The sequence below is a fragment of the Cariama cristata genome, unplaced genomic scaffold (assembly GCF_000690535.1).
Source record: "Cariama cristata isolate BGI_N322 unplaced genomic scaffold, ASM69053v1 scaffold19380, whole genome shotgun sequence".
Taxonomy (NCBI): Eukaryota; Metazoa; Chordata; class Aves; order Cariamiformes; family Cariamidae; genus Cariama; species Cariama cristata.
The window spans coordinates 33,219-56,973 of NW_009595492.1; the positions used below are offsets into that span (position 1 = coordinate 33,219).

At 36.3% G+C, this 23,755-nt stretch overlaps 1 protein-coding gene across 1 annotated transcript in view; it reads left to right on the forward strand.

The window, feature by feature from the left end:
* Positions 1 to 22,914, forward strand: part of MPP5 (membrane protein, palmitoylated 5 (MAGUK p55 subfamily member 5)) — a 27,213-nt gene extending 4,299 nt beyond the window's left edge. The window contains exons 2-13 of the mRNA XM_009702428.1: positions 3,486 to 3,694; positions 9,751 to 9,828; positions 10,576 to 10,722; positions 11,359 to 11,520; positions 14,564 to 14,641; positions 15,567 to 15,750; positions 16,848 to 16,919; positions 17,386 to 17,457; positions 18,184 to 18,351; positions 19,103 to 19,305; positions 20,717 to 20,827; positions 22,306 to 22,914. Of these exons, the coding sequence (XP_009700730.1) occupies positions 3,486 to 3,694; positions 9,751 to 9,828; positions 10,576 to 10,722; positions 11,359 to 11,520; positions 14,564 to 14,641; positions 15,567 to 15,750; positions 16,848 to 16,919; positions 17,386 to 17,457; positions 18,184 to 18,351; positions 19,103 to 19,305; positions 20,717 to 20,827; positions 22,306 to 22,482 (1,661 nt within the window). The 3' untranslated portion in view covers positions 22,483 to 22,914. The remainder of the gene's footprint in view (positions 1 to 3,485; positions 3,695 to 9,750; positions 9,829 to 10,575; positions 10,723 to 11,358; positions 11,521 to 14,563; positions 14,642 to 15,566; positions 15,751 to 16,847; positions 16,920 to 17,385; positions 17,458 to 18,183; positions 18,352 to 19,102; positions 19,306 to 20,716; positions 20,828 to 22,305) is intronic.
* The last annotated feature ends 841 nt before the right edge of the window (positions 22,915 to 23,755 follow it).

The following is a 23,755-nucleotide window of genomic DNA, read 5'->3' on the forward strand; positions in this document are numbered from 1 at the left end:
AGAGAAGGGAAAAGCTACCTGTTTTTTGTTTGTATACCTTGGCCAAAACATATTATAAGTATGTTATAAATAAACTTTCAGGAGTAGTTGGGGATAAAACAATACTTTTCTTAGCCCTGTAATTCAGGTAATATATGGAGCATTAGAGTGCTAGTACTAGCACATAGAGTACTCTAGAGATCTGTAAAAAAGCTTGGGAATTAAGATATTGTTGCTGACATATAATAAAGCCAATTATATCTTACGTTTACTGTTCATAACTTTTTGTTTAAGGTGATAAACAGAAACTATTTTCTCTTCTTTTTCTGATCTAAGATGTTGAGCTGTGACCACGGGTCCTCCCCTGCAGTTGCATACTTTTGCCCTGGCAGTCTTTTGATTAATGCGTATGTTGCACAGTGCTCAGTCACATTCCAGCCATTTCATAGCCTAATGGAAAAAGGCAGCAACACTTCTTGTAAAAGAAGACTTAAAAAAAAAAAGTCGATTGCTAATTGATCTGCGATTAAAAAATGGACTTGTTCTGCAAAAGAACCCAGACTTTTTTCTGTGAGTAAATGCAGATGTTAGTATTTTACTGAACTTTTTTCCTCAAGACAACCCTTTCAATAGGAAATTTCTAGAGTATTTTGTTACCTGGCATTTATTTTATTTTATTTATTTTTTAAAAAAAAGACCAAAACCAAACAAAAAAACCCCGCACTGAAATCTGATCTGTGATTTAGAATTCAGAAACAGGAACCTGGAGAGAGTTAGACATGCATAAAACAGATTTGTATATGATTTTATGTGTATGGGTTTTTTTATTGAACAATGACTAGGGAATGGATTGCTAGCTTTTGGAGAACATTTAATTTCATCCCTTTCAAATGTTATTTCTCTTTTAGAATTGTGATGAGGTGGGTATTTGTTTGCTGTTTCATAGTGGGTGGATGTAGTTTGGTATAGGGCTTTTGCATACAGCACAGATAAAGATTCAGCGTAAAAGGGGATTATATGGGGAGGAGAGTACTGTGGTAGTTTGTAAGAAAGGGCAACACGGAACGAGCAAAGTGCTGAAAAGAGAATATGTAGAGGCATGTAGGAACAGGATGTCTTTCTTATAGATACAGAATAAGATGTCTATCTTTCTATATGTATTTATATCTTGTATGGAATATGTTTTTAGAAGGAATTGTGTGTGTACGTGTGTGTATGTATTTGAATTCTCAGATATATAAGAGGGGATAGACAAATCAGAAATAATGGAATAAAATAATTTATGCATACGAAGAGTTAGAAGAAGTGAGGTTTTTCTGTAATGCCTCCCAGTTTTTTGAATCTGGTAACAGTAACAAGTAGCAGAATTTTGGGTTGGTGTGTTTATAAGTGAGCAGGTAGCAGTAGGAACTTTACAATAACATCTGATTGGTTTACATTACCCTTTTTTTAAATTCTTGAAAATAATGCACTTCCTCCTACTTGGGAGAATCAGTTGCTGAGATGCTTTGGTAGTCTGCATGCTCCACTAGATAAGAATTTTGCTGGCAAATATTCTTGGTTGTAGAGTGTTCTTTAGCCTTCTCTCCAAATGGCATTTCCCCCTGTGTGATAGGCAGTATATTGTGTATACAGTTCCCCAATGCGACATTGGCTGCCTTAATTAGCGTTGTGAGCAGTACTGGATTTCACCTGTGGAATATCCTGCACAGCCGGTATCCAAGCTTTCTGTGCAGCTTTCGTACTACTGCCCTTTGTTTCCTTGGTGGTTACAGGAAGAAGCCCTTGACCTTTGGTGGGTAGGATGACTTTAGCATGTGTGGAATGGTTTTGGAGGGTTTTTTTTTTTTTTTTATTGTCCTGCAGACAGTAAAATGCAAGAGTAGTAGCTCTAGATTGTTTGTTTCCTTTTATTATACAGATGACTGACTTGCAAACTCAAAATTTAAAACGTATATGGAGGTATGCTTTGTCTGAAATTAAAATCATTAAACTTGTTTGAAATGCATATTTTATTAGGCTTTATGGTTTTCATGTGCCCATTTATCAACCATTTTAATCTTGTACTCAACAAGTTTGAGTGTAGCATTGTGTTTAGCATACTGGTGAATCTGAGGTTAAAAATAGGTAAAGGAAACTTCTTGACAGAATGTATCCATGTGAGTGATCAGTATCTACTGAGATTTTTCATGTAAAAATGCAGCTTAGTTGATGTCTTGATAGCATTCCTATTTTAATGTTATTTAATTTGTTATTTAATTAGCTCATAAAGAATAAGTGAAGGTTGCTAAAACTTAAAAATAATTTTCAAAGCTGATATTTTGATACCAGTAAAGGAAATTGACCTCAGTATCAACTGACAGTTTTAAAATGTGGGATTTTCCTTGTTGTTCATTTTTAAAAAATACCAGGATTCAAAATTCTACCTTACTTGAACTTACTAAAATAAAAGTTAGCTGACTAGCCTCTTGTGGCTGAACAGATTTTTTTTTTTTCAGATAATATGTAAGAGTGCGTACATTTATTTCAGGCTTAAAACATCTGCTGTTTTTCTTGGTCTACTTGAGGATTTCTTACCTGGGTTTATATGCATTCTAGGTATGATTCATATTCCTTGGTTTAGGTAGTTTCTCAAGTACTTAATATTGAGAAGTGACGTAGTTTCACATTGATTTAAAAAAAAAAGTAAATTTGTTGACAGTCTTTAAAAAGCACCTGTAAAGCATCAGAATAGTTCTTGAAGCTGAAGAATGTAGTACATGTGTAGTATTCTGCAAACACGTAAAAACTGATTATTGAAATACATTAAAATATCTTATGGTCCAAGCAGAACTGATAATCTGATAGGTAAAAGATTTGGACTTTCTACTGGTGCAGATGACTTTTAGGACTCTGGCCATAGGTATTATTTTTTTTCATCCTTACCTTTTTATTTTAATGTGCTAAGACTGAGCATAATTTTATGTTTAGAAATTGAGTGTAGTTTACTTATCAAACACTCATTCTGTAAGTAAGCAATATTTAGTTGAACTGTATATATCTCTGCCGTATGTGGCCGGTATACATGGAAAGATGTATCAGAATAACAGTGAATATTCAGTGCATCAGAATTAGTTTAGCAAAAGAGTTATTTTCATATTGCAAAATAGTCCCTCTTTCGCAGTTAGCTATACATGAGCTGCAATTACTGGATCTTTTACGTATCAGTGATTTCTTTCAGAGAAGAAGGGCTCCTGCAATAGGAATTTAAATTTAAACAGTGTATCAAGTTTTTTATTTCTGCTTTTACTGTCTTGGGGTCCTTTTATTTTTTTTTTATTTATTTTGATTCAGGTACATTCTGCTAATAAAAATCAGAGTGAATAATGGATAACTAATAAACTTGCATACATCATTGCTGATTAAAAACTGAACAGCAAAAAAAATTTTGGTAAAAATATAAATGATACTTATTTATGAATCTTGTTAACTCGTACCTTATTTGTATTTTGTTATTTCCTACCTAGAAGTGGAAGAACTGTTAACTTCTCTTAAGCATATCCAGCACGTTTTGGTAGACCCTCAGAGCCAGGAGGATCTCTCTCTCATTTTACAGCTTGTTCAAAATACTGATTTTCAGAATGCATTTAAGATACACAATGCTGTTACAGTCCATATGAACAAAGCCAGCCCTCCATATCCTCTCATCTCCAATGCACAAGAACTAGCACAAGAGGTATGTACAGTATACATCTCTGTGGTATGTATAAAACCTATAATCATAGTTGTTGTTGAAATATGTACTTGTCAAGCTTGCCTGAGTTACTGAATGTTGAATATGAAAGGGATTATAGTAGTCACCGTTTGCTGTATCCAGTTTTTCCAGGTTTCCAAACAGTAACCAGAAGAATATTTGGGGGGATAAGAACTCGCTTTTTAGCATGGGTAGATAACGTAACAGAAAAGGTACTATGTTTAAAGATAAGAAACGGGAGTGGTTATGAAAATCTGACTCTTTTACCTTCAGTCTTTTTTATTCTAAGCATTCAGGAATTGAATTACAGTTCTCTATTATTGTGACATAACTCTGAGTTGAGCCATGGTTCTTAAATTGGGAGGCATCTCTGAAAATACAACCATACTGCAAACAAGCATTCTGAGCAACAGATCCATTAATACCTAATTTCAACGTTTTAATTACTGCTATGATGGTCAGATTACACTTAATTTTTGTCTGACAGCTCTTTTATAAGATCTGTTATGTCTTTTAGAAATTATTAAAATACACTTTTAGAAACTTACTTGAGCAAGATTTTTAACTTTAATCTTTACAGTCAGATCTTAACTATAGTTTCAGCCAGGTTAACTACTTTCTTTGAGGCTTATTCACTTGAACATAGATGGGCAATACCTGTATACAGTAGCTTTATAAGCATTTAGTAATTTACAGAAAACTCATCAGATGCTAAGTTGCTGTGAACAGAATGAGTTTTCACATGTGGCTGGATGCAGCTAAGACCCTCTGAGGGGTTGCTCAGTAACTATTTTCATTTTCCATGTCCTGGTGCACATATATATTTCAGTGAAGTGTGACCGCACCTTATATGGATATATGTTAACTTTAAGCTAGCTAGCTTGAATACCAGTTATCAGTGCAAGTATAGCACTGTAGTGTTCAGGCAAGCCAGATCCAGAGGCTGGGTAAATGCTCCAGCATTTAGCACCCAGTGAACCGAACTTACCTGTTCAAACTTGGCTCAGGTACATCAGTTGGAGTACCTGAGCCAGTATATAGCTATTCTCCAGTTGCTCAAAGGCAGATTGCTCCAGTTTCAGTGCGGCAGCAAGATGTGGTTTTGTTTCATGGGTTGTTTTTTGGGGTTTTTTTTGGTATCTGTTTTTCTTTCTGCCTGAACCAATTTTTTTCAACAACTCTTTCCTGTTTCAACAACTCGTACCCCTCCTTGCTTTTTTTAGACTTAAACCTTGTCAGTCAAGGAAAACAACACTGTAGCAAGCTTGAAGTTCTTTTGCGGAAGAAATTACTGATTGTTGAGGGATGTCATTTAAATATTATCTAAAGGTGCAATGTGCTGATTAAAGTGAAGCTCAGGATTTTCCTGTTTAGGCTTGTAGGTAAGACTGTGCCAAAACCAGGTGGGAGTATTTTGTATACGAGCTTCCCTCTGGCTTATTCATCATGCTATAGGCTGCTGTAGACTCCTCACTAGTCATCTTTGATGTCCATGAGCCTGAAGGAACCTTTTCAGTTAGCTTCTGTTTGTAAACTAGTTCCCCAAACAACCACTTAACACAGGCCTAGTTTAGGGTGTCATTCAGATACAAGCCAGAGTTTTTGAGTCTTCATTTATAATATAGGATGTTACGGATTTGTCTCTTTAAGAAAGCTGTTTTTTCCCCTTCATGGATATGATGTCCTTTTACTTACTGCTTAATAGAAGTTTCCAAGAAGAAAATATGCCTAGGAAAACTCTAGGTCTGTTTTCCAACTTTCATATTCCTCCTCATCTTCCCTCACCTTCCCAACATACTCCTCTCTTTTCAGGTGATTTGTTAAATTCCACAGTGAGAAGGTGGTGCAAAACCAGTTTTATGTCTCTTAGCAATCCATGAAGAAGGTTAAGCATAAAGAAAATATTTCTTTAATCTAAAATTTTTAAACGAATGGAGTTTTGTCATCACCCACTATTACATAAAAGGCAAACATATCACTACACTTGTTTTGATTCTTCATCTCCCATCCCTGTCTTGTCCAGCCTTGAAATTCCTGAAAAGGCAATATATTGCGTATGTCTGTTCCCTTTTTCAAATGTAATCTAGTTGATTGGTGATTCAGCTTCTTGTGTATTTAAGTGATTTGTGTTTTGCAATATGTTAAATAGCATCCTGAAATGATTGAACCGGAAATTCAGGACAAATATTTCTGTAACTGACAGAAGTGTCTAAAGAGGAACACCTTGAGGCCTCCATTCACATCATTCTGTACTTCCTAGTCTTGCCTGAATAGAAGATCTTGCGCTCATTTTTCAGGTCCTTTATTCCTTTTGGAAAGGCTTCTGTATTTGTTATGGTAGTAGTATGGGAGGAAATTATTTCTGCTTTAGGAAAAGTTGATTTTGCTTTTGTTTTTTACCCTGAGAAAGTGTCTATCTTGCATGCCTAGGTTTTTTCTTGTACTATGATTTTTTTGGTTGTATCTTTCCACCCCCCCCATCCCTAAACATAGGCGTGGGAAGCTCCTCCAGAAAGCAGTTCATTTACTTACTTCAGGGTGTTTTTGAAAAGACACTTGCCAAAGTCTGGATTTAAGATACTGATAACATCGTGGTGATGATAAACACAAGATATTACAAGAAAGAAAAATAGCAGATACATGCATAACATTAGCATTACCTGCCATTTAAAATTAATGTGCATATTGTAGTGCACAGGGCATCAGTGAGAGTATATAACTCTGAAATTGTTTTGGAGTGCATGTCCTAGTCTAAAGCTACAGACATGTTTTGTCTGAGGCTTTATGGTGTGGAAGAGAACCTGTTCTAGGGCTCATGCTTCCACAGCTCTAACAAGAAAAGACAGTTTGCAATACAATTTCCTATTGCAACATGAAACATCCTCCCTTTAAAAAAAAAAAAAAAGGTAAAAATTAATTAAACAATACTTTTGGAAGTGTGTTTGAGGGGATTTGTCGTTTCCTACACTGAACTTTAAATCAAAAAATCTGTTTTCATTTACTATTTAATTGATGATTTGCTTTTATAAAACATAATGTATATGAACAGTGTGTTGTGAAAAGTTTTTTGATTTTGAATTTTTTAACCATTAACAATACATGAGAGTGGAATGCTACATTTTTGTTTTCTAGACCTCTTTAGGAAATTCTTAAAATTAGTAGTACACTTGTACAGTTAACTTTTCCGACCAATTCTGATAACTAGACACCAACAACTCAAGATTTTTCCTTGTTTTAAAAGAAACTTTAATTGAATTAAAAAGGTGGAATGAAGCACTTAAGCTTAAGGAATTTATTTTAGAGAGCTAATCTTCATGTAATGTGGTGTACTCCAAGTCTTAAATAAAAATAGCCAGTAAACATCAAGTGTAATTAAATTGATTTTAAATCCTTTAAACCTAACCAAGATGGGGACAAGGATTAGGGGAACATGGTCTGAATCTTGACCTGGTAAGAATATTTGATGCAGCATTCAAGACCGTTCGTAATTTTTCACCTGTAACAGTACATATCAAATACCTTAAAGATGTTATTGCTATTGAATATACTTCATAGGCTCAATTTATATAGTCTATGTTTCTAAAGGTTTCGACCTTGCTACTGTTCACTTCAGAAAGTGCAGGCAATTATACCAGATCAGTGCTCTTGAGATGATGCACTGGAAGCTTGTAACTTCTGGTATAAGTATACTAGAATGTATATGTATATTCTCTCATGTGAGCAGGACTGTCAGAGAGTAAACAACTACAGGATTTTGCAGGTGCAGTCAAATTCTGACTATTTACTATCACTCCAGTGTGTGCCTCCACAGTACGTGCCTCCAAATTGTGGTGTGTATAATGAAACCAAACTGGTAGCGTCTTGGGAGCTGACTGAACTAAAGTTAATTTAATTAACAATAAAAACTAGGCTGAAGAGTTAAGAAAATAGTATTACTGATGCATATTTAGTGTGGATTGCCTATGCTATCTGTAGTGTGTCACTTCTGGAATGACAGCTTCCATTCCAATTTTTTTTTTTCTGATGAAGCTGGGGGATTCATTACCACAAGTTACAAAGGAGTCTGACATGTGGCAATACTGGTGTAATAAGTGTTGTATATAACAGCCTGAAGCTTTCCTAGTGCTTCATTAAATAAACAAATAGTAAATGTATCTTTCTGTTGGGGAGGGGTCTATTAAAGTTTTGAATAATTAAATTATTCAAAGCAGAAATTCAACCTGAATAAAGAATATTCACCTCACACGGAATGACTGGTTGGGCCTGTTTGCTTGCTTTTCTCCTGTGGAATGCCCAGCCTCTGACCTTGCATTCGAAAGGTTGTCTTGCTTACAGGACTTCTAAGTTGCTTTCTAAGTAGATTTTAATGTAAGAGTCATAAAGTTTGGATAAATAAGGCTTTGAAGTTTTTTGTTGCTCCTTCAGGAAAGGAACTGAAAGTCCCTTGAAAGGTAAAGACCTAGAATAAACCTCTATGAGAAAGTCTTTAGTATAGAAGAATCTCTTCTTTCAACACCGAAGGAAAATTTGTTAGTAAAATACATCCTTTACAGTGCTCTGTCTGCTGTATGGCATCCCAAAATTCAGGCTAAGCTGGGGATAATAGCTTCCTGGCCAATTCAGAGGTATGACTGAAGTCAGGCCTCTCTGAAACTGAATTCTTTCTGTTCTCTATGGTTTTAAAGAAATCAGTTAAAAAAATTGTTTAAATCCGGCTTCTTGTTTGACTGTTCTAAGCTATGCTGTGTTTGTTCCCCATGAGGCACGTTCTAGGTATCTCATAAGGAAAGCTTTTGGAGGTTGTGCCAGGTTTATTGCTAAGCACAGGAACTTGTTCCATGTGACAGTGATTGGCAATGTAAGGATCTTGCTCCATGAGAGCTGTTCATTTAGTGGCTTCTGCTAGAATTTGAAATTATCTTTACTGTTTTCAGTACTGTCATCTGGTAGCATCCAAGAGAGTTGTTAGCCTTTCTATAGATAATTGCTCCCAGGGTAGAGGCTCTTGGGACCTTCAGATATTGTTAGATCACAGAAAGCTTAATTATTTTCACTTTGGAACTTGTGGTTTCTTGATTCTCTGATGTCACATTACCTCATCCTTAAGAGTAAAAAGCTCTTGGAAAAAATGTTTTCTATCCCACTGAAAGCTGCCCCTCTCATATGTATAATCTACTCTTGATGCCTCTGGATTCATTTGTGCTTTTGGACTTGTGTGCCTTTGGTCAGATCAGGCCAGAGGATAATGGCTATGGAAAGTATCTTCAGCCTCACCTTTAGACAAGAGGGACTTCCCTGCTCCTGGCTTTCTCTGTAAGCATACCGGTATTTGCAAGAGATGATGGCAAGGCATGTTTGGTAACTGTATGAGAAGGCAAACCTGTTTTGGCAACTGAAGCTGCTTGAGCAAAAACTGCCCTTGTGTTAATGTGCATTATTTTGGAACCAGCCAAAGAAAGCTGGTTTTCTGGGACCTTCTGAAGTTTTGACTCGTATACTTTCTGAGGCAGGGGCTCCAGGATGAATTGCAAAACCTGTCTTGGAATCTTTGGTCTCGCAGTTGGTGGAAATAGTCTGGGTGAAAATAAACCATCTGCTTTTAAGGAGAAGGGATTCTAGTCATGTTAATGAGAAATTAGTCCATTTTAGAAGACCCAGCATATTCACGTAATAGACTTCATTGTGGCTGATTTCACTACCATGTTCCTTTCTAGAGTAAATTTTTTGTGTGTGTGTGCATGTTTGTGGTAGCTGAGCTCATTGCCAGTCTCTCGTATTGACAAATCTGTGTGATGTGCTGGATACCAGCTTAGATTTAGTAGATAATTACTGAGGCAAGATAGCTGGAGTCCTGTGGTCTGATTGCATGTTTTCCTAATGTGTACCAAATTAAGTTCAATCTGCCAGTGTAACAACTGTGTGGATATGCTTTACGTTCAGCAAAATGAATAATTGCAATTAGGGGTTTGTGCTTGAGTAGGGGAGCGAGGGTTGATAAATGGGTAGATTAAGAGTTTTACTACTTAATTTCTTTTTAGGTACAGAGTGTTTTGAAACCTAGTCACCATAAAGATGGGCAAGAGCTTAATGCTTTGCTGAACGCCCCTCACATGCAGGTAAAACAAAACGCATCTTCTAATCTAATGGATGTATTTCTTGATGCTGTTTTCAGTATAACTTATTTTTTGCAATTGTCTTAGGCTGACTGAGCAAGGATGGAGTTTATTCTTCAACTCTGTGCAGATCTCTTAATATTCTTTTTCTAGGATGATGAGTTTCCAATTTCCAGCAACTAATGGAAACTTCAGTCATGCACTACACTTGATTAGTATTCAGCCCTTGCTATGTTCTACATGTATTATGGGGTAATTTGCACGTAAACAGTAGCAGTAGATCAGTAGAGTCAGGGCAGCACGAGCTGCTTTGCTTATCTGTTTTGTTTTTTTCACAGCTGTTTCATGCTTACTGTAGAGTGCATAAAGGGAATTTTGCCCTGTGGTGATGATGTAAATCCATGAGTAGTTTTCACTGCAGTAACTTCTTATGTCTGTATCTTCAGTCACATACAAAGTAAACCAATTTTTTTTTTAGGAAGGAGAGCCTGTAAGTACGGTCACAGTTGTGTGATCAAAATTCTTTTTTATTCTTTTCCAATCTGAAAGGAAAGTTTTGGAAAGCAATAGGTGCTACATAGCTATGATAAATGTTTTTGGGTTTTTTTTTTTTAATTGCTTGAGTCAGTTTGCAATATTCTGTAACCTGCAAAGACTATTCAAATTGCAGAATTTCATTCAACTCTGCTATTTTGTATACATATGAAGTGTGAAATTTTCTGTAACTGAGCTGGTTTTATTTAACACTAGGCACTTTTACTGGCTCATGATAAGGTTGCGGAACAAGAAATGCAACCAGAGCCTGTGACAGATGAAAAAATTTATGAGAATGTTGGCGTGTATGGAGGGGAGACGGTTAAAATAGTTCGCATTGAGAAAGCTCGGGATATTCCATTGGTAAGTACTGGTACTCACTCAGTTATATGTAAAGGAGGTAAACTTTTTTGTCCTTTGCAGATTCCTGTGAAAGTTTTAGAATTTGAATGTGGCAGTGATGTTTAACTTGTAAGTTCCCTCCCTCCCTCCCTCCCTCCAAAATAAGAATTAATCATAGATGGTAAACTTGTCTGTATCTTCATATAGCAGTAGCCATGCTACCATTTCAAAATCCGTACATCTTCTGTCAACTTGGGTTTGGACATGACTTCTTGACAGAAGGCACTATCACTTTGCTGCAGGGGAGCTTATGGCCTTGTGCCAACCATACGGTTTTTTGGTTTGGTTTTGGATCTGTTTAGTTTTCCAACTCTCATTTTCCATTTTGCATCTTTCAAATAAGTGTTTCCTTAGGAATATGTTTTTTAAAAAATCATGAGCCCTACGGTGTGGAGCAATTCAATTCCTCGATCTTTAGCGCAACTGGAGGAAATTAAGCGGTGGGGTTTTTTTTAAACTGGAGCATTGGGTATATGAATCTGAGCTGTTACATGCATTCTCTTTCAACATAGTTTCTCCACTGGCTTGGAATACATACAATAGATGGCTTTGAGTTTCATATGTATGATAAATTCAGAATGTGTTGCTACTACACAGGGTGCTACTGTTCGCAATGAAATGGATTCTGTTATCATTAGTCGAATAGTGAAAGGAGGTGCCGCGGAGAAGAGTGGGCTGTTACATGAAGGGGACGAAGTTCTGGAGATTAATGGCATTGAGATTCGTGGAAAAGATGTTAATGAAGTTTTTGACTTGTTGGTGAGTTGGACGCTTCTTGTTTTCCCTGCAAAAAATATTCATTTCATAAGACTGAAGCCTGTTGGCTCTGCTTGTCATTTGTACTCATATTTAGCACTAGTTTAAAAGTCTTTTAATTCTGATAGCTAGTGTTTATATGTGGAGGGCCATTTCAAGTTTTCTTTCTGATGCATAGTATGATACAAGTAAGTATAGTGGCGGTTGCCTGCAAAAATGAAGCCTACAAATGTGGAAGAGTCAAGCTATCATCCTGAGACTTGCTTTTAATGATTTCTGAGGAAAACTTCATTTAGCTCTGTAAAGTCATGATTTTTCATCTTTGTCTCTGAGTCCTCGATTAATAAATGTGTGGCTGGCTGATTGTGGTACCGTCTGACTGGGATGGAGGTAATTTTCTTCATAGCAGCTTATATGATGCTCTGTTTTAGGCTGGCTTTAGACTGAAACAGTGTTGATAATGCACCAATGTTTTAGCTATTGCTGAACAGTGCTTGCACGGTGTCAAGGCCTTCTCTGTTTCTCACTCTGTCCGCTGCCCGCGAGTAGGCTGGGGGTGAGCAAGAGGTTGGGAGGGGACACAGCTGGGACAGCTAACCTGGATTGACCACAGTGATATATCATGCCGTATAACATCATGCTGAGCAATAAAAACTGGGTGGTGAGTTGTGAGTGATTTCCTTGGCATCACTTGTTGGGTTTTTTCCCCTTCACTTGTTAAACTGTCTTTACCTTGAGCCATGAGTTTTTCTTGCTTTTGGTCTTCTGATTCTTGCTCCCATCCTGCTGGGGAAGGGGGCTGATGAGGAGCTGGTGGGTGCTTAGTTGCTGGCCAGACTTAACCCAGCACAAATTGTATCACATGGAACATTTACAGGACTAGACTTCCTGTTCTTTCACTCTTGATAAAAACTCCTTTGTCTAGCAGTTTACCAGCATAGACATTTTTCTGTGTATTATACTTTTACCATTCATGACAAAATTATACATCAGTTCAAAAGCAGCTAGTCAAAACAACAGGCAAGAAATCCATCAGGAACTAGTAAATGCAGAGGTACTCTGAAGGCCCTGTGAGGTACCATGTCAAAAGCTGGGAATTACCAGTATTTTCTGTTGCCCAGTTTTGCTTGTCTCATGCTTTTCCCTGGTACCTGCTGTTGATTAGTGTCCCAGATGGGACACCTGGAACCTGACGATGAAGCTTTGGTCTGATTGCAGCAGGCAAGATTTTATGTCAAAGTGAAAACAGGTGAAAATGACAATTTTTTTAAAAAAGTTAATTTGTAACTTTGATACAAAACATTGGAAATATCCTGTAGGACTTATTTAATAGGGTCTTTGGGGGGGAAAAAAAAGATAATTATATTTAATAAATCATCAAATTACTTAGTAGATCTGTGTTCTATAGACCAGTTGGAATCAGGACAAATACCTGGGTTCTGCTGTAGGTTGCATTACTGTAGGACGAATAGGTAGCAATATCCATAGATGAGGTGGTCTCATGCTGCAGTAAGAAAGACTGTAGTTTTAATGGGCAATTTCTACCTTTAGTTGGATTTTTTTTCTGAAATTTGCTGTTAAAATATTTCATCTAATGCATGGAATGAGGTCAAGTGGAGGGAAGTAGAGGCAAAAATGGGGGGGGGTTGTTTGGGTTTTTTAAGCCATTTAAAAAGATTCTTATAGTTATTTGAAAAGCCTTCAATCTGCTTGTGTTTTTTGGATCAGAGATATCTGAGATTCTTCATGCTCTGCAACTGTCTCCATTGCCATCTGTATTTTTTTAAAAAGCCGTATTTAGCTAAGTCCTATGCTTCTGAAAAGAATGTTTTGTAGATGCTTGACAGATAAGTCAACTCTGACAGTTTAGTTCTCTGCAGAGAGCTTGTTCTGCTCTTGAGCAGCTCCTGCAACCTAGAGTTACAGAATAAAAGATTTAAAACCACAATACACTAACATAAGAGCAAATTACTTCCTGAAAATTTAAAAAAACCCCAACACGTAGGTGTTTCTTAAATATACTTTTAAAATCATTAATTTAAATAATTTTTAATGCTTTATATGTTGTCTTCTGTGTTTTGTAATGTGGAAGTGAGGTTTTAAAATATTTCAGTCCCCAAAAAATGCTTAAAACTAGCACAGGAGAAGGAAATTACTTTCCCTTTAATTTTGCCTCACCACTTGCTACACAAATGATAATAAACTGCGCATGACTTTAGACAAGACTATTCACACAATCACTGTGAAATTCTGTGCATTCCTTGTGGAATGCAGTTATGCATGCTGACTGAAAATCATGGATTTTCCTTTCCTGCAGCCTAATCATGTTATGCTTAGTTATGTTTGTTTAAGGCTTAGGTCTGAATTTTTTGATACATGCATTTGCTTTGGTTTGATACAACATAAATTGTCTTACGGTTCGTGGAATGATATATAAGTAGTAAGACCTATGTAGACCTTGTCACAGGTTGGCACTTGCATTTTGTCTAGATATTCTTTGTGTGGAGACACACTCTGCATACAAAAGTATGCAAACAAATAAGAATTCTTTAAAGCCAGAACATTTATTATGTTCTGCTTTCTTAGTAAGGGTGATTGCAATATTGATATTAAGTACTTTACAGATGCTGGATTTGAATGTGTTAAATTTTTAAACAGTGTCTTGTATACTTTAATAATGTTAACAGCATAAAATCAAGTAGAAATGTTTAGATGTTGGTATATTTGAACAGAACAGGAGAATATTATTCTCCATTTCTCTGAAGTTGCTGCTTGACAGAATTGCAGCTGCTCCACTTCAAATAGAAATAGTTTATGTATAATCAAGAATGCTAGGCTTTTAAAATCTGAATATCAACATTTGGCTTTCTGGCCTGTCGCTGAATCACTGTATCTGTACTGTATCTTACAAACCAGTTAAGGGTTGCTGTTAAGAGCTGCCTTTTATGGGAATTCTTGAAGCATTTCCTAAAATGTTATTTATTAAAATTTTTAACCTTAAGCCATATTTTGATACTGTATATGAAGAGTCTATTTTTCATCTCAGGCCGACATGCATGGTACTCTGACCTTTGTATTGATTCCCAGTCAGCAGAGCAAGCCACCTCCTGCGAAGGAGACAGTTGTAAGTAGCTCTACATAAGTTCTTGAGCTTGGTGATAATACCTTGTTTTACCAGTAATGCATACGTGCTTCTTCTGTAGGTCATTTACATTGTGGGACAAAACCAAAGCTTAATTGTTTAAATTGGTTTAATTGTTGCCAGACTACTAACACCTGAATTAACTGTTGAAAATGATTGATGGTGTTAAGCTGAAATGCTTAATATGATTTTAACTCAGTTTCTAAAATAGTAAGAAATTATAAAAGTAGAACTGCCTGTGCTTCTGGAATTCTATTTTGAAATTCCCAATTTCTCTATTTTTTTATGTGTATATTAAAAAATTGGATTGATGGAACTTGCAAATATGCTTTGGGTGGAAAAGTTTGTACACTGGAAACCTTGTTCATGATCTTTTTAGCTAACATACTCTTCTTGAGACAGCTTTAACAGTTTGAAGAAAGAATGCACCAATTTATATTACAGCCAAACAAAAATGTTAATGGTTGGTGATGAAGTGAAGCATTTTACAAGTGAAACTTCACCTAAAGCCGAGCAAATGGATTTCAATTGTGTATTTATTAATTGTTGTAAACAAATCAGAATATCTCTGGTACTTCTTGAATGCAGAGAACTTAAATTAGTAGCTCAGGGGGTTTTGCCTCCTAAAATGGTGAGGAAATTGCATAGACTTTAGAATTAACAAGAGTTAAATTCAGGCCTTCAGCTCCACCAGCCTAGCAAAAGTGTGTCTTACCCATTGCTAACCTAGGTAATGATTCCATTCCAGTATCTCTTGTATGCCTCAGATAAAGTTTCCATTTTATAGAATCTTGGGTGTTTTTATGTATCAGAGCTCCACTGCAGTCACAGGAAGATGGGGTGTAATTCTTCAGAAGTCACAAGTTGTTTTTTTTTCTCTTCTGTTTTTACATTTGATCTCCCACAGATACACGTGAAAGCGCATTTTGACTATGATCCCTCTGATGACCCTTACGTCCCCTGCCGAGAGTTAGGCCTATCCTTTCAAAAAGGAGATATACTCCATGTGATCAGCCAAGAAGATCCAAACTGGTGGCAGGCTTACAGAGATGGAGATGAAGATAATCAGCCATTGGCAGGCCTTATCCCTGGTATGTAAAACTCTAGAAAAAGCTTGACAGCCAGTTGTTCCCATAGCTGCAGGAGCAATATTCTGGTTTTCAAGGGCTCATATTCCCTTAAATACCCATTGCCTTAAATATCTGTGACTTTGAACCTTTTGCAACAGAGGCTACTGTTAGTTATGTAATTCACTTACTTAAAAGGTTGACCTTTTAGAAGTACCTCCACGTATAGATGTTAAACACAGAGCAAAGCTTCCGCTTCCACTGCAGCTCACCCCTCAAGAACTACTCTCCTCTTCCTTTACTCCTCTGCCTTGGGACACTGTGGATTCCGAGTTCCCTCTGCTGGCTACAGGCAGAAATGTGGGACTTCAGCCTGCTGGTGCTCCGGAGATGAGAGCGGCTGTTAGGTTTCTTACTATATCAAGTAGTCTATTTGAAAAATGTTAACTTTTCTGCATGTTTTCCCTTACAAGTAACTGAAGCTCTTTGCTAACAGGCATGCTTCCTTTCTGACTGTTGGGGGCCTTTGAGTAATAGGGTTTTTAGACATTGAAGTCAGTATATAATTTTTGCATTGAAATATGTACTGCACTGCAGTCCATTAAAGATCTGCTGATCTGTTAAACACAGTGAACAAAAGACTTCAAATTCCGTAGGACATCACGCTGTTACTTTATGACATTTGAGTAAGTTGAGAGGAACACTGATTTAAATATAGGCCAGTCTTTTTCAAGCTGAAGTTCAAAAGATTTAGTATATAAATAGAATGCATTTAACATGCAAAAATAATTAGAAAACCATATCATCATAGTGGGGAAATGTAGTCTTTCCAATAGCTGCAATTTTCCAGGCAAAACTGTCCAGAATAGTACAAATGCTCTGCAAGTCTGTCTTGATGAATATATTTTCGAAGCAATAAACAAGCTTCACAGCAATTTTTTAGTTTCTCTTTTCAAATTTTAATTTATCTTTTTAAATTTCTCTTATGTTATATTCTACTAGAACCTTCAGAGATGTAAAAGCTTAGGAAAAAGTGAAATGAGTAAGTAATTACAAAAAAAGTATGGAAATGGTTTCTAAATGTTAACTGCTTTTCTACTTTTTTTTTAAAATACATTAAGGAAAAAGTTTTCAGCAACAAAGAGAAGCAATGAAGCAAACCATAGAAGAAGACAAGGAGCCAGAAAAATCAGGTTGGATATATGCTTTCCAAGTTAAAAAAAATAATCTATCTCTTATAGAGGTGCTAATTAGTGATATCTGGAACCTTGTCGTTGTGGAGTTGTAGAAAATTCTTCCATTTTTTGTAATACAAGTGGGATGATTCTTTGAAATTCTTCATGTAAATACAGGTCTGAATTTAGCACTTTGTTTTATACATCACATGTTTTTCATAACTATGTGCAATGTAATTAGGATGAGGTAGAGGGATTTGGAAAACCCCTTTTTTCTTAAAGAATTTTATCTGCCATGACTCAGTTGAAGTCCTTCACACGCAACATCTGCTTAATACACCAAACCGTTGTAATGAACTGAAGAATATTATGCCTCTTCAAAACTGAAGAATAAACTTTCCACTTTAAAGATCCAGATAGTGGGTGGGATAGGACTGTTTCTACTGTACGGGTATTTAATTGTGATGATTTTTATTTTGGTTAGGAAAACTCTGGTGTGCGAAGAAAAACAAAAAGAAACGGAAAAAGGTTTTGTACAATGCAAATAAAAATGATGGTAAGCAACATCTTGTGCAGTGTGTGCACTTATAAGCAACTATAAAAGATTCTGTAAATAGCCTTGTGAAAAGAATGCTGAAATTCAGGATATGATGTTAGAAATACTGCCTAATGATGTTCTGTGTGGGAGCAGTAGTATGGTTTATAATAGTGCTTAGTGAAAGATGTAAAAGAGGTGGCAGAATGTGTAGGGTCATTTAGTGTCTTTAATAAAGACCAGATTATAGGGCTAAAAAGACAGCTTTTCAGGCATGGAAGCACTCATAATTTTACAATGATGAACCAGTTTATTCTGGTATTGTAATATCATCTCTGTATAATTAAGTTTAATAAATGGAAACTTCCTCCACAGAGAGTTTGTAGGCTATAGATACTATATTCTTACAAAAGTACTTGGGATTGGGATGATGATTGTTGTTGTTGTTGGATATAAAGTGTTACTCTTCTAATAGAAACTTGTTCCTTGGCAAGAAAGTTGTTTCCTGAGTTTATGCTGCTACTTATATCAGTAGTAAGTGGAAACACATTTTCTTTCTCCAGAAAGGGGAAAAAAAGCCTCATCTTACTGGGAAAGTGATGATCTTTGGGGTTGTGTTGCTTTGGTGACTCTGTTAGATGCTGGGCAGAGAGTCAGGAGCTGCCTGAAGCTTGATACTGCATGACAGGCAATGTGTGCAACTAGCAGTAAAGTATGTTGTGACTATTTTATTGTTTTTCCCTCAAGATTATGATAATGAGGAAATTTTGACCTATGAGGAAATGTCACTGTATCATCAGCCAGCAAACAGGAAACGGCCTATTGTTCTGATCGGCCCGCAGAACTGCGGCCAAAATGAATTGCGGCAAAGACTTATGAATAACGAAGTGGATCGCTTTGCCTCTGCAGTTCCCCGTAAGTTTGGGCAGATACGATTGCCTATTCTAAACATTGCCTGCAGACAAATCCTCTTGTGTTGAAAGTAGTAATTAGGAGTTTGGGGGTTTTGAGCAGGATATAGTCAGCTCTTGGATAAAGGGCAAATAAAGTTACATCTTGTGTGGCAAAAAGTTTCTTTGGTAAGACAATGCAAATCTGGTGTCCCAGCACAGTTATAGAGGCATTCTAAGACATGCATATATTTCAGTTTGAATAAAATTGGAGTTACAGAAATTTAAAAAAGAAACTGGTACATTGGTCAAAGAATTTTTAACCTACATATCCTGCATAAATTTAAATTTAGATGGCTTTAGTGCCTTCCTAAACCTCTTACGTTTCAGCAAATTTTATATTTTTAATGTCTAATGTACCCTAAATTAGGTTTACAAACAGCTTAGCAATATAATTTGTTATAAACAACTAATAGCTGTTTTCACATTCAGAATGCAGCTGCACAGGTGAAACTATTCCTTTTGTAGTTGACTATTTTTTCCTCTAGATAATGTAAAGAAGACCTCTAATTGTAGGTTCAACCTCTGACAACTTAATCTGTCCAGGGATATTTATTGTAGAAGATAAAATACTTGCATTTCTCGGATATTTCGTATGCTGCTTTGTTTTTGCTTGGTTACCATTATGTCTTCTAGGAGAAATACTTATTTCTCCTCTTCAGTTCTACAGGTATATCACTGTCTCGATTGCTTTTTTTTGTTGCTCTTGTTTGTAGATACTACTCGGAGCAGGCGGGAGACTGAAGTAGCTGGCAGGGATTACCATTTCATTTCCCGACAGGCATTTGAGAGTGACATAGCTGCAGGGAAGTTCATTGAATATGGAGAGTTTGAAAAGAACCTCTACGGTACCAGCATAGACTCTGTGCGGCAAGTAATCAACTCTGGCAAGATATGCCTTTTAAATCTTCATACCCAGGTATGGCAAAGCTGTTGCTTGTTGTGTTTTAATTGTAGAAGCTACTGTGAAAATCTAAAGAGCTGTATTTGGTTTATATAAAATGAGTGTGTTTTCAATTTCTATTTTCATGTTTATTCCAAGTTTTCTTTTAGTGGTGTTCAGTTGACTCTGTTTAGTGTGTTATGAATACAGTGTTCTTGCGTCTATTTTCAAACAAGGAACATCTTCTTTATCTGTGCAAAAGGTAATAGGGCCCTTGGTTTCCAGATACTTAAAGCTGATGAGGACTATCTGAATTGAAAAATTAATTAAAATAAGATTTGTGTCTCAGTCTTCCAATTACTCTGTGAGCTCTGAGGTTTTTGAAGATGGAGAGGAAGTTGGTTGTGATTATATTTGGAAACTGCATTTTGGGAATGTTTATGCAGTTCCATAACAGACAGGATTGAAGTACATCATATCAAAAATATTGAAAAGCTCTTTAGCTATGACCTTTTGATTATGGAGAAAGAAGAGACGAACTATGCATATAGACCTCAACTTGGAGATTTAGTCAAACGTGGGAAGAGGCAGAGGCCTGGAATACGACCCATTTTTTAATACATACAATATGTATGAGGTCTGCTGCTGTCCTAGATGCTGCAAAAGAAGCCCTAAAATTCATACACATCAGTAGTGTCTGGTAGTATTGAAGCTATAATTAACTATGACCAGTTGGGACCATGTGATACTTTACTAGAATAGCTTATGGGTGTTGCAAAGCATGTAATGAGATGAAACTTCATAACACTTTGAGAATTGATCTAATTCTGTGGTTACAAAAATCTGTCTTGGAGACAAGTTGTTTGTCCCGAGACACATAGAAGGAACCTTTTGGAAAAACCAAACTACAGTTTGGTTCTTTTTATTTCTTGTCTCTTGGTATAAATGTAACCAGCCCCCAAAAAATGCTAAGCATACAGTAGTAGTGCATCTGATACCTTGTATTTTAATCTTCAATACAGAAAAGGTTAAATTGTAGTATTTAAAGTAAATTGTGGTATTTAAAGATTCTTCTGTCTGTTCAAAGCTGATACCATTCCTTAGCATTGTAAGGAAACTGACATCGATGTAGGTGACTTTTTTTTTTCCTTTTGGATACCAAAAGAGATGTTCCTTCAGTTTAGTTACGAAGAATATTCTTGAACAAAAGTAAATGTTTGGGCTCCATGAAGCTGAAAAATGTTGGAATATCAATTCTGTAGGAAATGGTGACTGAACTCTGGTAATGATAATCCTGTTACAGTTAATTGTACTGCTGTTAATATATTGTACAATCGTCATCATGTTTGAAGAGTATGTTATCAATGATAGCATGTAAGTAATGCATCATTAAATGCTCTTTTCATGGGTAGAACTGTTAAATATTTAATAAATCCTATTTGTGCAGTCACTGAAGACACTACGTAATTCTGACTTGAAGCCGTATATTATATTTGTTGCACCACCTTCACAAGAGAGATTACGTGCTTTATTGGCCAAAGAAGGGAAAAACCCAAAGGTAATGTGTCTAACACTTCTTCTGAAACCATGCTGCTTTTCATTTACAGATGCTTTTGGTAAACAAATTCCTATGCTCTTTCTTTGGAATTGGGAGATGGTAACAGTACTGACAATATATGGGAAGCAGTGTAGTTGAGATCTGTGTGCTCCAGGTTAGCAGGCAGACCATACTGAGGGAAAGGCTAGGCATGCTTTCACCTAACAGAATGTGAGAGGTGTGAGGCAAGGGAATCCACTGCTAATTCAGTAATGCTGGGGCACAGTGTCTCAGTTGGGGTCCCTGCATTTGGGTACAAAAATATGACCCTTTATTTCAAGAGTGGAAAATCCAACTTTGTCTTCAAGTAAACCTGAGAGTAATTCTAGGGAGCAAATGATTATTGTTTTTCTTTTGAGAACTTATCTGCCCTTGAAAAAGCATGCATTTATTTATTTATTTGAAAATGTACTCCAGAATTCTTCAGATGAAGTTTTATTGTAATGTTTGGTCCTGTAGGATCACTTTTCATCTTTCAACCAGAGTCGTGTCAAGATCTCAGCTTATCTAGTTCAGATTGTTTAGTTAATGAGAAGTTAGTTCTACAGAATGGAATTGAAACCCATAGATTAAACCAGGATGTCTGCAAGCTCAGAAATGGTCCTTATCAGCTTATGAGATACAAAGTGCTTATTGCTAGGATAATGAAATATGTTGATCTTCAGCTTCGTAACTGAAATCTGCCCTACAGTGGTTGGTGGGAGCATTTTGCCACCATAGTATCTTCAAGGTACTAATCGAACATGATGCAGTTCATACTGAGGAAGAACAGTTCTCCCAGCATAACTCAAACAGACTCTTGATATGGCTGTTGGTCAGGAATTGAACCTCACTGTGTTCTATGGCTGTGTTGTTTTGCTCTCCTTGTTTGATGCAAGGGTGATGTATTGCCTGGATGCAACATCTAAAAGTCCATTGAAGTCCAAGTCTTAAAACAGAGGGATTTTTCTCCATGCGCCCCCCCACCCCCGCAGCTTCCCCCAAGTCAAATATAGCCATAGTCTTTAAATGGGCATGTTTCCTCCATCACAGACATGCAATGAATAAAACTTTATTTTATATAAATACTTCATCTTATGTATGTCCTGTGGTTTTTATTGCAGTAGTCAAGGAATGCATTTGCAATAAAAATTAATACACTGTTATTGGTGTTAAACTATGCCTGTTTTCTTTCTGCTTAATTGTATTGGAGTTCTATTTATTTCAGTTGGGTAAATGCTACTGTGTTAAACTCCTTTCCCTGATAAAGAAATGAGTATTTCTTGCATGTATGCCTATATGTGGCTTTGATTTTCTTAAGTGTATGTAACAGCTAGGGGGAAAAAAAAAATCTTGAAGGCCTGAAGTCACTTTTGAAAATATCATCTTTAGAAAATTATCTGTTATCTCTGTTGTAGGGGAGAGGCTTACATATGCTAATTCTCTGTTTTTGATTGCAGCCAGAAGAGCTGAGAGAAATCATAGAGAAGACGAGGGAGATGGAACAGAACAATGGCCACTACTTTGATACAGCAATTGTGAATTCTGATCTTGATAAGGCGTATCAAGAGTTACTTCGGTTAATAAACAAACTTGACACAGAACCCCAGTGGGTGCCCTCTACCTGGCTACGATGAGAGAGCAATTCCAAGGGACAAATGGACTTCAATCTAGTAATCTTTCCAAGGAGATCGTGTGAAGGTCTGCCCAGTTCTAGTATAAATGAGTGTGAGCTCTAGACCTCAGTGGCTGCGTCCTTTGCCAGTGAAATTGCGTAGTATTGAAAAAATACGCTAATCAGCTTGTGAGCCAATTTAACTGATCTAAAGATTGTCCAAGTTTTATTTCTCTGTGGTCTAGAAATGGAGATCTTGTCAGTACTAAATTCTAAAGCTTTAGATAGGTATTTTTTTTCTAGCAACTACTTTTATATATAAATCCACCTTTTTTTACCTAGAATCACCCATATGAAATCAAAGATTTTAAGTGTGTGTGTATATACAGTCAATGCTGTCACATAGTTATAAATATGAATGTTATTTAACACTTAACTTAATGACTTTGTGGGACATGATGGTAGTTCAGGAGCCTAATTCTACACATCATTGGGCAGAGAAATAATCTACACGTGAAAAACGTTAAAATTAATGAGAAATCGCTCCTGTTCAAAAAATACACAAAATTAAGATGCTGCTCTGGTCTGGAGCTGCCCTGTGAGGCTTGAGTAAATATTTTAATTCTCAAACATTCCACTTTCTAATAGCACTGTAATTGGAAAATGTGTATAATGTAAATATTTCAATCCTTGTGTCTTTTTAGTCAGACTTTTTAAATCAGATTTGACTGCACATTAATTTTAGGTCCAATCAAAGATGAATATTATATTGATCTTTTAGATGTGATATTTTTATGGGATTTTCTTTAAAACATACTGACTGATTAGAGCGGCTGTTTTCCACAGATCTGTAGAGATATTTAGAAGAACAGAAGTTATATTTTTGTGAAAAATACGTAGTTTAGTTATAAGACATGCTGTTTAAAAGTTCTCATGTTTTGTAACAGAACACTGACTAAAATAGACTGATGTGCTGAACATTGGAAGATAGTGGGGTTTTTTGATCTCTGCAAATGGTTCATCTGGTGGCTGTTGGTCTAATGGATAACTAACTGGAACTAAAATAGCTGAATGTAGTACTGTGTTATAAATTAGTATTGTAATTCACTAGCCAACACACAGTGCTGCATTTGCTCAGTACTGCAGTGAAAGGATGTGTAAAACACTGGTAACTCACTGAGAAGTCACAAGAAAGGGGAATATTTGTAATGGTTAGAACAAACAAAAAGCTTGAAACAAATGAACAAAAGGCAAGGTCTGTCTGTATCCTGATGTGTTCTGTGAAGCAGATTAGA